Genomic DNA, 13190 nt, shown 5'->3' on the forward strand with positions numbered 1-13190 from the left:
GCTGGATGCCATAATGGAGAAGTATATTTATAATCAGGAAGGTGTTACTCTGTTGAAAGCCTGCTTTAAATTTAGTAGCTGTATTCACATTTGTAAATTTTGGTGGTTCTGCTGGGAATGTGTCTAGTTTAGATACTTGATGCTGGAAATGCATTTAGCTAAAAAGATGAAAGAAATACATAATATCTATTTGGGAGGATTTAAAAACAGAGTTGGAAGCAGCAGTTTGGTACAGTTTGGCTTGAGAACGGCTGGCTAGCTGAACAGCTGCTTTCGGTGGAGTTCTGAAACAGATGCTACACCTGGGGATTGTGTTTTCCTGCTGCACAATCTGTCTGTGTTCGATGTTCTCACGTGAATGATGTACACACTGGGAAGCAGCATGGTTCAGCGGATAGGGGACTAATTATAAATCAAGAGATTTGGCTTCCAATCCTGTCTCTTCCACTGACTTACTGTGATACCTTGGGCAAGTCTCTGTGCTTCTGTTTCTTCCCGTATCTTTAGTCTATTTTGTTGTAAAAGTCTTTGGGGCAGGGATTGTCTATGTGTTTGTACAGCACCTCGCACAAGGAGGCCCTGATCTCAATTGGGTGCTATAGGCACAACTTACTATAAGACAAATTAATAATAATAATATACATGAAAAGAAACAAGGAAATAGGGCTCTTGACTTTTTGTCACTCAGCTCTCTCACCGAACTAAGAATTAACCCATTCCAGAAGTCTAACCTCTTCTTGACTGCTTGGATGGCAGGATAATATGAATAAAACATGCTATTCACTACTTTTAAAAGTATTTACATAAAATGTACTGCTATATTTTACTGCATTTTCATGTTATGCAAGCCCACCTTTAGGTGGTAAGATTTACAGCAGGCTAAGATTTATTGACCTAGTTCAGCATGGAAATGGCTGCTAAGATTGACTTGTCAGCAGTTTTTAATTTAATTGCTCTTTGATCCTTCAGCCTTGAAGATATTTGCATTTTCAGCTTAGCATCTCTTGGCAACACTTGTAGAATACAGCAGCAGCAGCTGAGACCCAGAGCCCTACAACCTGTTAATTGCTCCATTTCTAGATGTGTCCTGGTGTTGAATTACAATAAAGTTTCAATCTCTCTCTTCCCCTATAAGTATGCTTTCTAGTGGGAATAATACTGCTATTTGTTTTCATTCCCTAATATTTTAATCCTAGTTGGATCACAGAAAATATACAGTCTCAAAGGGACATTTTTCAACTGGAAACCTGAAATGGATACATCCTTGTGGCCAAACTGCCTGTTCTTTGCTCAAATAAGTGCACAGGAGAGATCCTCACGGTGGGGGAACAAAACCTACGGCTGCTAAACATGGTTGTGAGGCAATGGCTTGTCACCTTAATATAAAATAGGTCTCTATTTAAGATGACTCATTTTAATGGTCTTTTGGGGGGGGGGGGGGGGAATCACGCACCACATCCTTCTCTGTTCACAAAAGCAGCATTAATCAACAGGTGCTTCTCAGGGCAAAAGTGTCTACTTGTATAATAGGCAGGACCATTAAGGGAAAGCAGAGTGAGAAAAGAGAATCAACAGCTCCAGGAATAAGAGAACAGCCCTGGTTCATGAATGAAACCTTGAGTAATTCTATGAAATACCAGAGGTAGGAAGCTTTAACGTATAGATCTGGGGCTTAGAAAGAAATGTCACACAAACACTGACCTGAGCAGCAGCAAAGCAGTGCTCTTACATGGGGTGGGATAACGGTTGCTAAAAGATTAATACAGAAATAAAAACAATACTTTCTACAGCACCTTCCATCTGAACACTGCGGTGGACAGTTTCCCACTTGAATTCTAGTCTGAAGGCTTGGGACAAGAAGAGTGGGTCTGGTGCCAGGAGGAAAAACGTGACTGTCCTTTGACAAAATGGACGGAATCCTCTGAACTGGCATGTGCAGGAAACCCAGTACTGGCCAGCATAGAGGCACCAGGCACTGCTGAGGTCAGGGGTATGGAGGACACCACTCCATGAATCAGGCAGATCAAAAGGCTGAGGTGCTAACCAGGGAGATGCTCGGCACCTTTCTGGGGTCCCTGGATCTCTCTGAGGAATCCCTGGATCCAGATGTAGCAGCAGAGTTGGTAGCCAAACTGGTTAGGCAGGAGGGTGTCCTCTGCATAGAACTTTGCAGTGTAACATGTACCAATGGAGGCTCATTTTACAGGCTGGTGGGCAGGGAGAAGAGTTTTCCCAGTTTCCTGGTTCATATGAATGTCAGCATCAGCATTTTTAAAAGGGCAGATATAGCCTCACGTGTGGACAGAAACATCCTTCTCTCCCCCTGACCTCTACCATTACCCCTTCCCCCACCTCCTAAGCAAAGTGCAGGCTGCTGAGCCCCACCCCCACAAGCCGCCTAGTTCACTTCCTCTGTCATACCCCAAGGTCAGAATCACCCGCGGTAACTCCATCCCCCTGCTTTGGCTATATGGGCCGCTGTTCCCAGTCAGAGTGCACATGTCTGCTCTGCATGTACAATGGCTGTCTGAATCACACCATGTACATGGATTCAAAATGGCTGACCCTTGAGAGGGAAAACAAGTGATACAACAAAGTCTGTGGTGATGCCAAGAATAGAAGCCAAGAGTCTTGATTTCCAATCCTGGACTCTAAGCTCAGGAAAGCACAGACCCAAACCTGCTTTATGGAAGACTCCTTTTTCTTTGAACTGGCACATTATGACCAATGTAAAACAAATCCCATTCATATTTGCACAGTGTCCACTGCATTCATATTACTGGAAGTGTGGGTGACAATGGTGCATATGATGATGTCCCACAATCTTGTTCTTTTGCTAGGATTTTCTGCCTCAGCTCCTGGGTCATAAAGCACCTAGCAGTTGTTGGCACCTGAATAGTGTCCGTTTCCCCCCAATCACGTGCAACAGCACCAGCATCTCAATTTGTCTAAATAGAAACTTTTCAGGACTGTGAGCATAACAGTATCAGTATCAGGAGCATAAAAAGGTCAGAAAAGAGATGTGGCATATGTAAGCTTTTAATTCAACCCATACAAATCAAACAGAGGCCAGGAGGAAAAATAGGAGAAAAAAGAAGCTGGAGTTTCGAGGCAACCTGCTGCCTTCAGATTTGGCTGAAGACTACAGCAATTTCTGGAGTTGGATTTGACTCTGCCGCTACCAGTGTTTGAGTAGTCGTTCTGAATACATATGCTGTGATTTCTTACTAGCTCCTATTTTGCCAGGTTCAGAAGCTACAGTTAATTTTGCAAAAAGGTTTCCATGATAATCTCCTGTTCTTAGCTGTACATAACAACTTCATGAAAAGTTTTCTTTGGGGGATGAAAGATCCTGTGATTTGGCCTCGCCTGAAGGCTTTTCTTGAATTTCTTGAGTGAAAAATAAATTGGTAGATGGATACAGGGAGCAAAACTTCTGCATCATAAACAGCACTTGTCAGTGCTTAAATAAATAGTAAATAACAATATTCAGTTAATAATAAATAATACTTTTTTTTCCTCTTTAGGAAGGTACAGTCATGCCAGTGTAAACCAATGCACTTTGCTAAGAAGTGAGACACACAGTAACCTTTTCCAGGCAAATGAAGACAGCAGCAGTGAAGGGTACTCACAATTCTATTAACTGCAATGAAGTCAGAACTTCTGAGCCTAGTTGTGATCATTCACATGCTGACCCTAACCATTCTCTTTTTCGTCAGTTTTCTTTTAAAAAGAAGATATTAAATGCAAACATTGTTAAGGCAACATTAGAGTTATACAGTTTTTTTTAAATCAAGAAATGCAAAAATTAAGGTTGCTATAGCAACATCAATTTAAACACATTGTACATGTATATGTTATGGCCCAAACTTAGCAACACACACACACACACATATATATATATATATAACAGAAATATATTAAACAAGAACAATAGGAATAAAAATAAATTGTATATTATGTTGTTAAAAACCTTAAAGGATCCGAGGCAAATCATCCTGGGGCAAATAATCACTTATTGAAAAATTAATGGAAATTTTTCTGTGAGTAATGTCAGCAAGTTTTGGTCCTTATTATATTAATAAATAACCTATACACATGCAATTTGTTTAAGTTAATGTTGTTGCAGAAACCTATTCTTAAAGTTGCTGCAACAAAGGGGCAGACCCTGAGGTCTTAATCTTTATACAGTCATTCAGACAAACACCCACTGCAGGCAAAATTTTGTCCTGATTATTAATTATTAGTATTATTTTTGCATTAAGCATGCGTTTAACTCTAAAGCAGCTGGTGGAGTGTTTCATTCTGTTCTAGAAAGATTAGCACATGAATTGCCTGTGGTAGGTGCATCTATTTCCTAAGCTTGAAAATTCATCTGTGTCGCAGTGACAAGCTGATGCTGGCCACAGTTTTGCCTTTGATCAATGTGGTGTAAAGTGTGCAAATCACATCTGTGGGGTGAAGAAGGTGAATTCTTCCCTGCTTGAAACCTAGGCGATTGATGTACACTTCAAAAGATATTTTTGTCCAGTGCTGTGTAGCCAATATTTGCAGCCTACTACTGAACATGGAAAAAAAGAATCCCAGAAAAAACAAAGCTATATTACCTAAGTCAAATATTTTGTGCATATAACCAGTATTATTTAAAATTAAAAATGGAAAGACACCGTTAAGAACTGTTTTCATGATCAAGTGATATACTCTGAGCTGAGGAAATAGTTATAAAACAATGTAAAAAGTGAATGAAACCAGCACATTCTCTATTGTAGCCTTGGGACCCAATTCTCTCCTACTTTATACCAGGTGTAGTCACTTACACCTATGCAAAGTGTAGACACTACCATATCTGAATTTTCCATTCCCTTATGCTGGTGGTAGTGTTTTCACTCCCTCTTTGAACAGGTATAAATGATGATGATAGGGCGGGGGATGCAGCGAGTTGGAGGGGGTAGTAAAGGCCCCATGGAATTGCCTTGTAAAATTGATATGAGGTGAATAAGTCTGTATACAATTCAACGAGAGGTGGAAGAATCAGTTGATGAAAAACCTTCCTGCCTCCCTGATCATACACATTATAAGTATGCATATTCAAAATAAATTCCTTGCTAGCAATGACTATTTCCCACGTTCTTTTCTTCACCCCTTGCCATGTGCTGCTCCTTCCTCAGGCCAAATTCTGGTTAAGTGCATGCTAGAAAAATCTTGGCCAGCAGATGTATGATGGAGCAGTTGATGGTCCGTATTTTGGCCCTTCCAGGAGAGCACCCACTTTGCTGGCTTTCCACAACAGGAGCCATGTAGGGACACTATAGGGACTAACTGAGAGGTAAGTGGGTATCTTCCACGGGGTTATGCATGTATGCTCCCTTATCTGGCCATGGTCTCTAGGAAACAGTGCCCCACAGAGATGAATCCTACTTTTAGTGGGAAGAGATTGTATAAGGGGGCTACACAGTTAGTATTGGCTTGAATATTGGTGCAAATTTACTCTCCCATTTGTTGGGTTCATTATGGCCTATTTCCAGGCAGCCACCAGAATTTGGCTCCTCATGTAAGTAGAAGCTGTAGTTGTAGTGAAGAGAGGAACAGGAATAGTGTACTCATTTTCCAGGAGTGATGGTGCAAGAAGTTGGACTCCCCATTGGCCTCAAGGCAGCTTTAAATTGCTCTGTGACCCCTGAAGTGGACTTTCGATCATCTTTTCTGTGTCACAGTGAATTTGACATTTTGTACCACGGATGTTCTTACTCTTATAATTGCTTTATGCTTTGGATTTTGATAATTGGAGATTTTTCCGAGGATAACTTTTAAAAATATTAGCTCTGTGTCATTAGTGCCAGCCTTATGGCTGAGGATGGTTGTATGGCTTGAATCTTAAGGCATATAATATACAGTATATCATTCTCTTGGGATCCAATTTTGCAGCCCTTGTTCCACTGAGTAGCATTTACTCATGCATAGTCTCATTGAATTCAATAGGAGTAGTCACATAAGCACCAAGGGGTACAGAATCGGTGAGCATTAAGGAGTTTCACTCTCATATCAAGAGAATATCTACTCCTAGGAGCCCAGTCTTGCAACTCCTTATCTATAGGAGCTGCACTTGTCTTCAGTGGAATTATTCGTATGAGTAAGAATGACTACTTTGAGTAACAATTGTCAGGATTAGTTCCAATGTGTGTAAATCCATTTTTATGGTGGTACCTCTAGTTTTCTGCTGTAGGATAAATTGGTAAGATTCTAGGGCCAAGACGACCACTATGTAACTAGACCAGGGGTCGGCAACCTTTCAGAAGTGGTGTGCTGAATCTTCATTTATTCACTCCAATTTAAGGTTTCGCGTGCCAGTAATACATGTTAACATTTTTAGAAGGTCTCTTTCTATAAGTCTATAATATATAACTAAACCATTGTTGTATGTAAAGTAAATAAGGGTTTTAAAATGTTTAAGAAGCTTCATTTAAAATTAAATTAAAATGCAGAGCCCCCGGGACCGGGGGCCAGGACCCGGGCAGTGTGAGTGCCACTGAAAATCAGTTCGCGTGCCACCTTCGGCACACGTGCCATAGGTTGCTTACCTCTGAACTACGCCAACCAGCTCAAACAAAAGGGTGATCTTAACTTATTATCCTGGGTTATAAAAGAACAAGTGGCTTTGTGACTCTACATAATTCCAAAATGAAGAGATAATCTTTCTCCATAAGTGTTGCACTAATATCAGGATTTATATCAATTTGGTTCCTTGGTTCCAATTGTCAGTTTTTAATAGCATTCCCATCAGATCAGCCGTGAGCCTTTTTCTGGTTTGAAACAGTTTACTTGAAGACTCTGAGAACTGAAACACGACATGCTGCTGTATTACCTTTTCATCCCTCTCGAGTTCTCAGTTTGTTCTGTAACTGTAAAGGGCAAGGCAAAGATTCTTGCAAATCTTGTACAATTTTTTTAATTATGGCACTAACAGATGAATATTTTACAATATATAACATACATTCATATTAAGTACAGATGGCTAAACAGTCCTTCTCTTTTTTAACATTAGCAACACTACACAGCTATGTTTTTAAATTCCAGCTCTGAAACCCTCCCCCCCAAATATATCCATTCTGGGCTGTGTATAGTACTAAAATGATTATAAAAAAAATTAAAATATACAAACTCTCACTTCCTCAGATTCATTACAATATAGTAAATATGAAAAAATGTTGACTGATCTGTCCTTCTGAAGTTATCATTTCAATTTAACGAAATATTTTCAAAATATACGTCAACTACAAAAGTAGTTAATATTTGTAAAATAAGCTACTATAAATAATGGGAGACAACGCTAGAGCCATGATGAATTAGAAAGAAGGGGCCAGATTATGTGAAATTTACACCAGCTCAGGATCTGACCCATAGACTTGGTCCTGCTCTTACATATGTGAGCGGGCACACCTCCATTTCAGAGGGCAGGAATGAGTCCCAGATCCTGAAAGACTAAGCAGTGTTTTGAAACGTTACATTAGAGACTGTGAAGGCTTTAAGTAAGTAAAGGTCCCTTTTATTTCACATCTCACAACACATTCACAGTGTCATGAATGGGTTCAGTATATCTCATGTTCACTGTTGATTACCTGCTTAATGAGAGTTCTAGAGATATAAAACTCACCTAATTATATAACATAACAGCATATGGCAAATTAGGCATTTCAGAATCTGCCATAACTTATTTCTTGTGATTAATATTGATGGATCTTTATTCTATTTGCTTTTTTTCTTATTGGTTCTAGCTATTTTGTCCAAATCAAAGAGTAAGAAACAAGTAAATTGTTTGAAACATTTGCATATTTTAAACAACTTAAGACTGAATGAATGTTATTGTTCACGCAGATAGCAAAAATCTTTATTTTCCCCGTATACACAATTAAGTGTTAACGCAGGACTACACAGTGTTTATATTTTTATTAACCTGCCAACAATAGTATATTGGCAATCTTAAATATTTAGAGGCAAAACACATGTCCTTGGCACAGAAACTGTGCAGCAAAGCATCATATTTTTCCCTTAGAACCATTATGCTGGTACACTCAATTGCAACTTATTTTGGCCCGTAGACAGGAGAATAAACTAAACTTCTTGATGTTCTTTGCCACTTCAGTCTTTGAATGATGATTATGTGTGTGTGTGAAGTTAGATTTTCCAATTACCTGTTCTTTAGACATGATTCAAACTAGGAGAGGGACCTATAATAAAAGAAAAGCACATGATCATTCAATATGTTGTTAAATCTCCAACTGCTGACATTACTAGCCAAACATTCTCTTGTGGGGTCATTTTATTGTTATTTTTATATCACCATTTTTTACTAGCAAATAATTTGCACTCAGTGAATTTAGTGTCTTTTCTTTCTTGCAGACTGTCTGTGGACAGACAGATGAAAATTTCTTTCTGTTATGTGATTGGTCACATAAATTACCTGGTGGTTTGTTTTTGTGTGCGTGTTCCCCGGTGGGAGGAGGGGGAAACGCATAGGCCTGGATTCAGGAAAGCACTTAAGCACATACTTAACTTCACCCCCATTCATGAAAACACCTAAGAATGTGCTTAATTTAAGCTCAACTTTAAGCACGTACTTAAGTGCACATGCTTACGTGTCCTTCCAAAATAGGGATGCTTTGCTGAGTCAAGGCCAGAATGAGGAGAAGAACTTGAAAAGCCATTGGGCTTTGACTCACTCGGGAGGAGAGAGGATTTTAGGATCACATAAAAGTAAAGTAGATTAGCACATTTTTGATAATTTTAAACCTTTTCCTTTCTTGGCCATAAAGGCGTTGGCAGAAGCACGGTTCCTTGAAAAATTAGTCTGATTAGTCTGCATGATTTATTAGCTAGGAGAGGAATTGAAATTTATTTTTGTCTTTTCACATTCACACAAAGTAACAGTGTGCAAGTGAATGCTTCTAACTGTGAAGGGAGATGGTCAGATCACTGTCTGGTTCATTTAACCTGTGCGCCAGAGCTTGGCCAAAGGCTTTTGAGGGAAACTTCTGCCCCACTTCTGTGCTAAGCAGCCAGCACACTATTTCAGAATTTCATTTGTCCTATTTAATCAAACTGCACTCTCCAGATATGCAACCCACCTCCTCCACCAGAATGCCAACTCTCCCCTCCCCCCACTATCCAAAATAAAATGCATGGGTGTAACTCCCAACTAAAATAATGGGATTTGTATAGATGTGAGAACAAAATTTGCCCAGTGGTAGTTGCAACTGTGTAACTGAGAGGAGAATTGGGTCCATCCTATATTTCCATTTTATAGGGCAGACATTGGCTGCAATTGTGCTCGCAGCTAGATGTATAATTGGTCATTCACATATGGAATAACTGTGATTCCTTGTATAATGATGGTAAATCCATGTGCAAATTACACACATATATACACATGCAGAGGTATACATAATTTTAGAAATCTGACCCATATATTCTCATACTATCTCTGAGATAAAAGGAAATCATAGAATCATAGATTATTAGGGTTGGAAGGGACCTCAGGAGATCATCTAGTCCAACCCCCTGCTCAAAGCAGGATCAATCCCCAACTAAATCCCCAAATGGCCCCCTCAAGGATTGAACTCACAACCCTGGGTTTAGCAGGCCAATGCTCAAACCACTGAGCTATCTGTCCCCCCCGGAGATGAAAGTAAACATAAATAAAAGGAAATGAGTATAGCAAAACTGATATAAAAGCCACATGGTACAATATTTTGAATACATTATATCACTATTGAAACTAAAGCCAAATGGATGCAGCTCCATTAGTAGAGTTTTGTCTCTTAATACCACCAGAGAATTTGGGCCTAGATAGGCAGTAAATCTTTCATTCTTCCCTATATCATCCCATTCATCCTCTTGCCTTAGTGCTTCTGTCTAATACTATCCAGTCACCACTGCTTTCAGTGAAAGCCAGGAATTAAATATCTCGTATGCTCTTGTCCACAGTCTGTTAGTAGCTAAGATCCCAGGCCATTGAAACCCACTGCAGCCAAAGCAAAGGGAGACCAGATAAGGGCTCCTGTTGATGATTAACTGCCCTTAGGCTATGGTAACCCATAAAACCCCCTTACATACTCACATATACTATCTAACATAATGACCATGCACTTCTCACAGGTGGCCCCAGCAACACACCTGCAGCTGGATACATGATAGGCCTTATCTATGGCTTGCTGTCAGACCTTGGAAGTGTGAACACCACACCATGTTCCTGAATAGGCCACTCTTTCATTAATACTGAAACTAAAGACCTTCTCTTTATGTTCATGGTCCCCACCTCTTTCAAGTGATAGGCACGAGCCTCCACTTCTCTCTGGGATGGGACCCTGTGATCCAACCACTCTTAAAATGAGTCTTTGTGTTACACCCTCCTGGCTGCCAATCATGATATAGAGCAGGCCCAACAAACCTGGCCCCTGAAAGTGTTTTTCATTGAGAGTCTCTGGACAGTAACAGTATGCAGTGACACAAATGCCACTTCAAAACGAAGTACGATTTATTTGCCAAGAGGTGCAGAGCATTCAGATAAATGGATTAAAAACAACAACATAGTGTCTTGCCTACAATTGGCATTCCCCTCAAGCCCCAAGGTATTTAAGACAGCCTGGGTGCCCCTGTTCTCTTCGGGACCAAGTTCCCCCGACTGTCAGTCAGTCTGTATCAGCCTGCAGCAGCTGATAATTTCCCCTCTCTCTTTCCACAGGGCAGTTCTTTAAATGATCAGTGTCTTTTGATCTCTAGGAACACAGCCCTGGCAAAACAGCTGTGTAACCCAGGTTGGAGCCAAGGAGTTGCCTCTTCACAGCTATTAGTTTGGCCATTGTTTGAGTGTTTGTTGGGATGTTCCTTATCTAGGCCATTGTGTTGCCTTTCCTGCCTGGTTCCTGAGACAGCTCCATCTGGTCTAACACCACGGCAAGTAACCCATCACAAATGAAAATACAAATGCATGCATGTTATTCATAAAAAGAATAGAGATATTTCCTGGTTCTCCCAACTATGCACTAACCAAATTACTTCACCGTCAGAAGCTCTTGGTTCCAGAAAACTTCAAGAGGACAATGGAAGAGAAATCCACACAACTGAAAGACCACTTGTTGACAATCTGTAACCAACATCTAATAAAAAACATTGACAAAGGAGTTTCAAAATGAGCCCTGCCCTCATGCCTCCCACACATGCCACTGTGGTTTTCTGATGAATGACACAAAATGAAGCAAGACAGAAGTCTGCAGTGCCTGTGGCACAAAATCCCCTCACATCCGCTGTCCATGAACAACTCAAGGCTCACCAGCAAGGCTCATGCTGCAGCCATAAAGGAAGCAAAACATGACTCTCCCTCAAACATATAATCAGCCAAATAATGGCCAGCAGAACTATTCCATGCTATGAACCTGCTAATCAACCCAGAGTGCCTATCTCCATACAATATATAAACACAAAAGCCTAAATCCTATCCACTCTGAATAGTTCTCATCTTGCTTTGAGTGGGCCTCACTGAGACAGGGATACTACCTAGGAAACATCTCCCATCCCATCTGCCTTAATGGAATTTGAACCATTTTCCCAAATAGAAGCCCTGGAGGATTCAAAGAAGTTCCAGCCCACCAACTATACATCTGAATGCCCCAGTCCTCATGCAAGTCTGGTGATGAACACCTAGCCCCACCACGATAACTGGGATTATCAATGTCTCCTTCAAAGTCAGCAAGCCACCAGCTGCCCTGAACAATACAAGAAGAAACCTACACTTCATGCTATCCAACTACTGACCACTTTCCAGCCCTCCCTTTTTCTGGAGGACATTGAAAGGGTGGTGGCATTCCACCTTCAGCAGTACTCATCCTCAGCTTACATCCTGGGTGCCTCACCCTCTAGATCCAGAGGAAGGCACAACAAAAAAAAACAACAACGACGATCTGGCTAATGTTGATGCATGACCTTCTGGCACTGGACAGAAAACAAACCTCTCTGCTAATACTGTTAGATCTCTCGCTGACCTCTGACCCCATCGTTCTGACAGTGCTAACGATATGCATGCCAGAAGCTGTCGGGGCAAATGCAGCAGCATTCAGCTGGACACACTCATTCCTAGTAGACAAAACTCAGAGAGCTGTGATGCAGAGCCCTGCAAGGCTCAATACTCCTTTCTCCTCCACTTTAATTTGTACCGGGGACTGTCTGGAGAAATTATGAGGTGCCCCAGATTCATCTACCACCAATATGCAGATAACATGTATCCCCCTCCACCAATGCAACCTCTGCCTAGGTGTCCTAATGCCAGAAAGAAATGAGCAACTGGCTCTAGCTTAACCCAGGAAAGACAGGAGTAATATTTGTAGAAACTGGGGGAAACTCTTTGAGGAATTTGTCAGTATTCTAAAATTGCCAATGAGGGCATTGGGTGTCAGATTGTCAAATTGATGTGGAGCTCTTGGGCCACACAGGACTTATTATTCAATTGCTCCTTTTCATCTTGGCAAAAGCCATAGGTGAGGTCCTCTTTGGTCTCCTCCATGTTAGCAGGGCCGGCTCTAGGATTTTTGCTGCCCCAAGCAAAAAAAAATTTGGCCGCCCCCCCTTTTTTTTCGTGCCCCCCTACCCCCAGCCCTGCCCCCACTCCACCCCTTCCGCCCCCCTCCCCCAAACCCCCGCCCCCCCCCCCCCCCCCGGGTGTGCCCCATCCCCCCCCCCCCCATTGCTTCCTGCGGGCCCCCCTGCCACCTCCCGCCCCGCGACCTCCCCCCCGGGACCTCAGGCGAGGGAGGGGGGAGAAGCGGAGCAGCGGCGCGTTCAGGGGAGCAGGCAGAGCAGAGGTGAGCTAGGGTGGGGGGCGCAGGAAGTAACGGGGGGTAGAGGAACGGCTCCCCGCTCCAGATCACCTCCGCTCCACCACCGCCGCCTCCCCTGAGCGCCCCACCGCTCGGCTTCTCCTCCCTCCCTCCCTCCCTCCCAGCCTTGCTGCGCGAAACAGCTGTTTTGCACCCGGCAAGCCTGGGAGGGAGAGGGGGGAAGCGGAGTGGCGGCGGCGTGCTCAGGGGAGCAGGCAGAGCAGAGGCAAGCTGGGGCGGTGGGGGCACTTTTTCCCCATGCCCCGGAGTCGGCGCCTATGATGGCTGGCGCCAGAATGCCGCCCCAAGAAATGTGCCGCCCCA

The 13190-nt window shown here is 42.2% G+C and overlaps 1 protein-coding gene across 3 annotated transcripts in view; it reads right to left on the reverse strand.

Moving 5' to 3' along the window:
• Positions 1-7577: 7577 nt before the first annotated feature.
• The window catches only part of LOC113406994 (protein cordon-bleu-like), a 237895-nt gene continuing 232282 nt past the window's right edge, over positions 7578-13190 (reverse strand). For all 3 annotated transcript variants that reach the window (XM_026654020.1, XM_026654019.1, XM_026654021.1), the window contains one exon: positions 7578-8225. In XM_026654020.1, coding sequence (XP_026509805.1) covers positions 8208-8225 — 18 coding nt within the window. In that variant the 3' untranslated portion in view covers positions 7578-8207. The remainder of the gene's footprint in view (positions 8226-13190) is intronic.

The sequence above is a fragment of the Terrapene carolina genome, unplaced genomic scaffold, assembly GCF_002925995.2.
Source record: "Terrapene carolina triunguis isolate 2854851 unplaced genomic scaffold, T_m_triunguis-2.0 Scaffold179, whole genome shotgun sequence".
Taxonomy (NCBI): domain Eukaryota; kingdom Metazoa; phylum Chordata; order Testudines; family Emydidae; genus Terrapene; species Terrapene triunguis.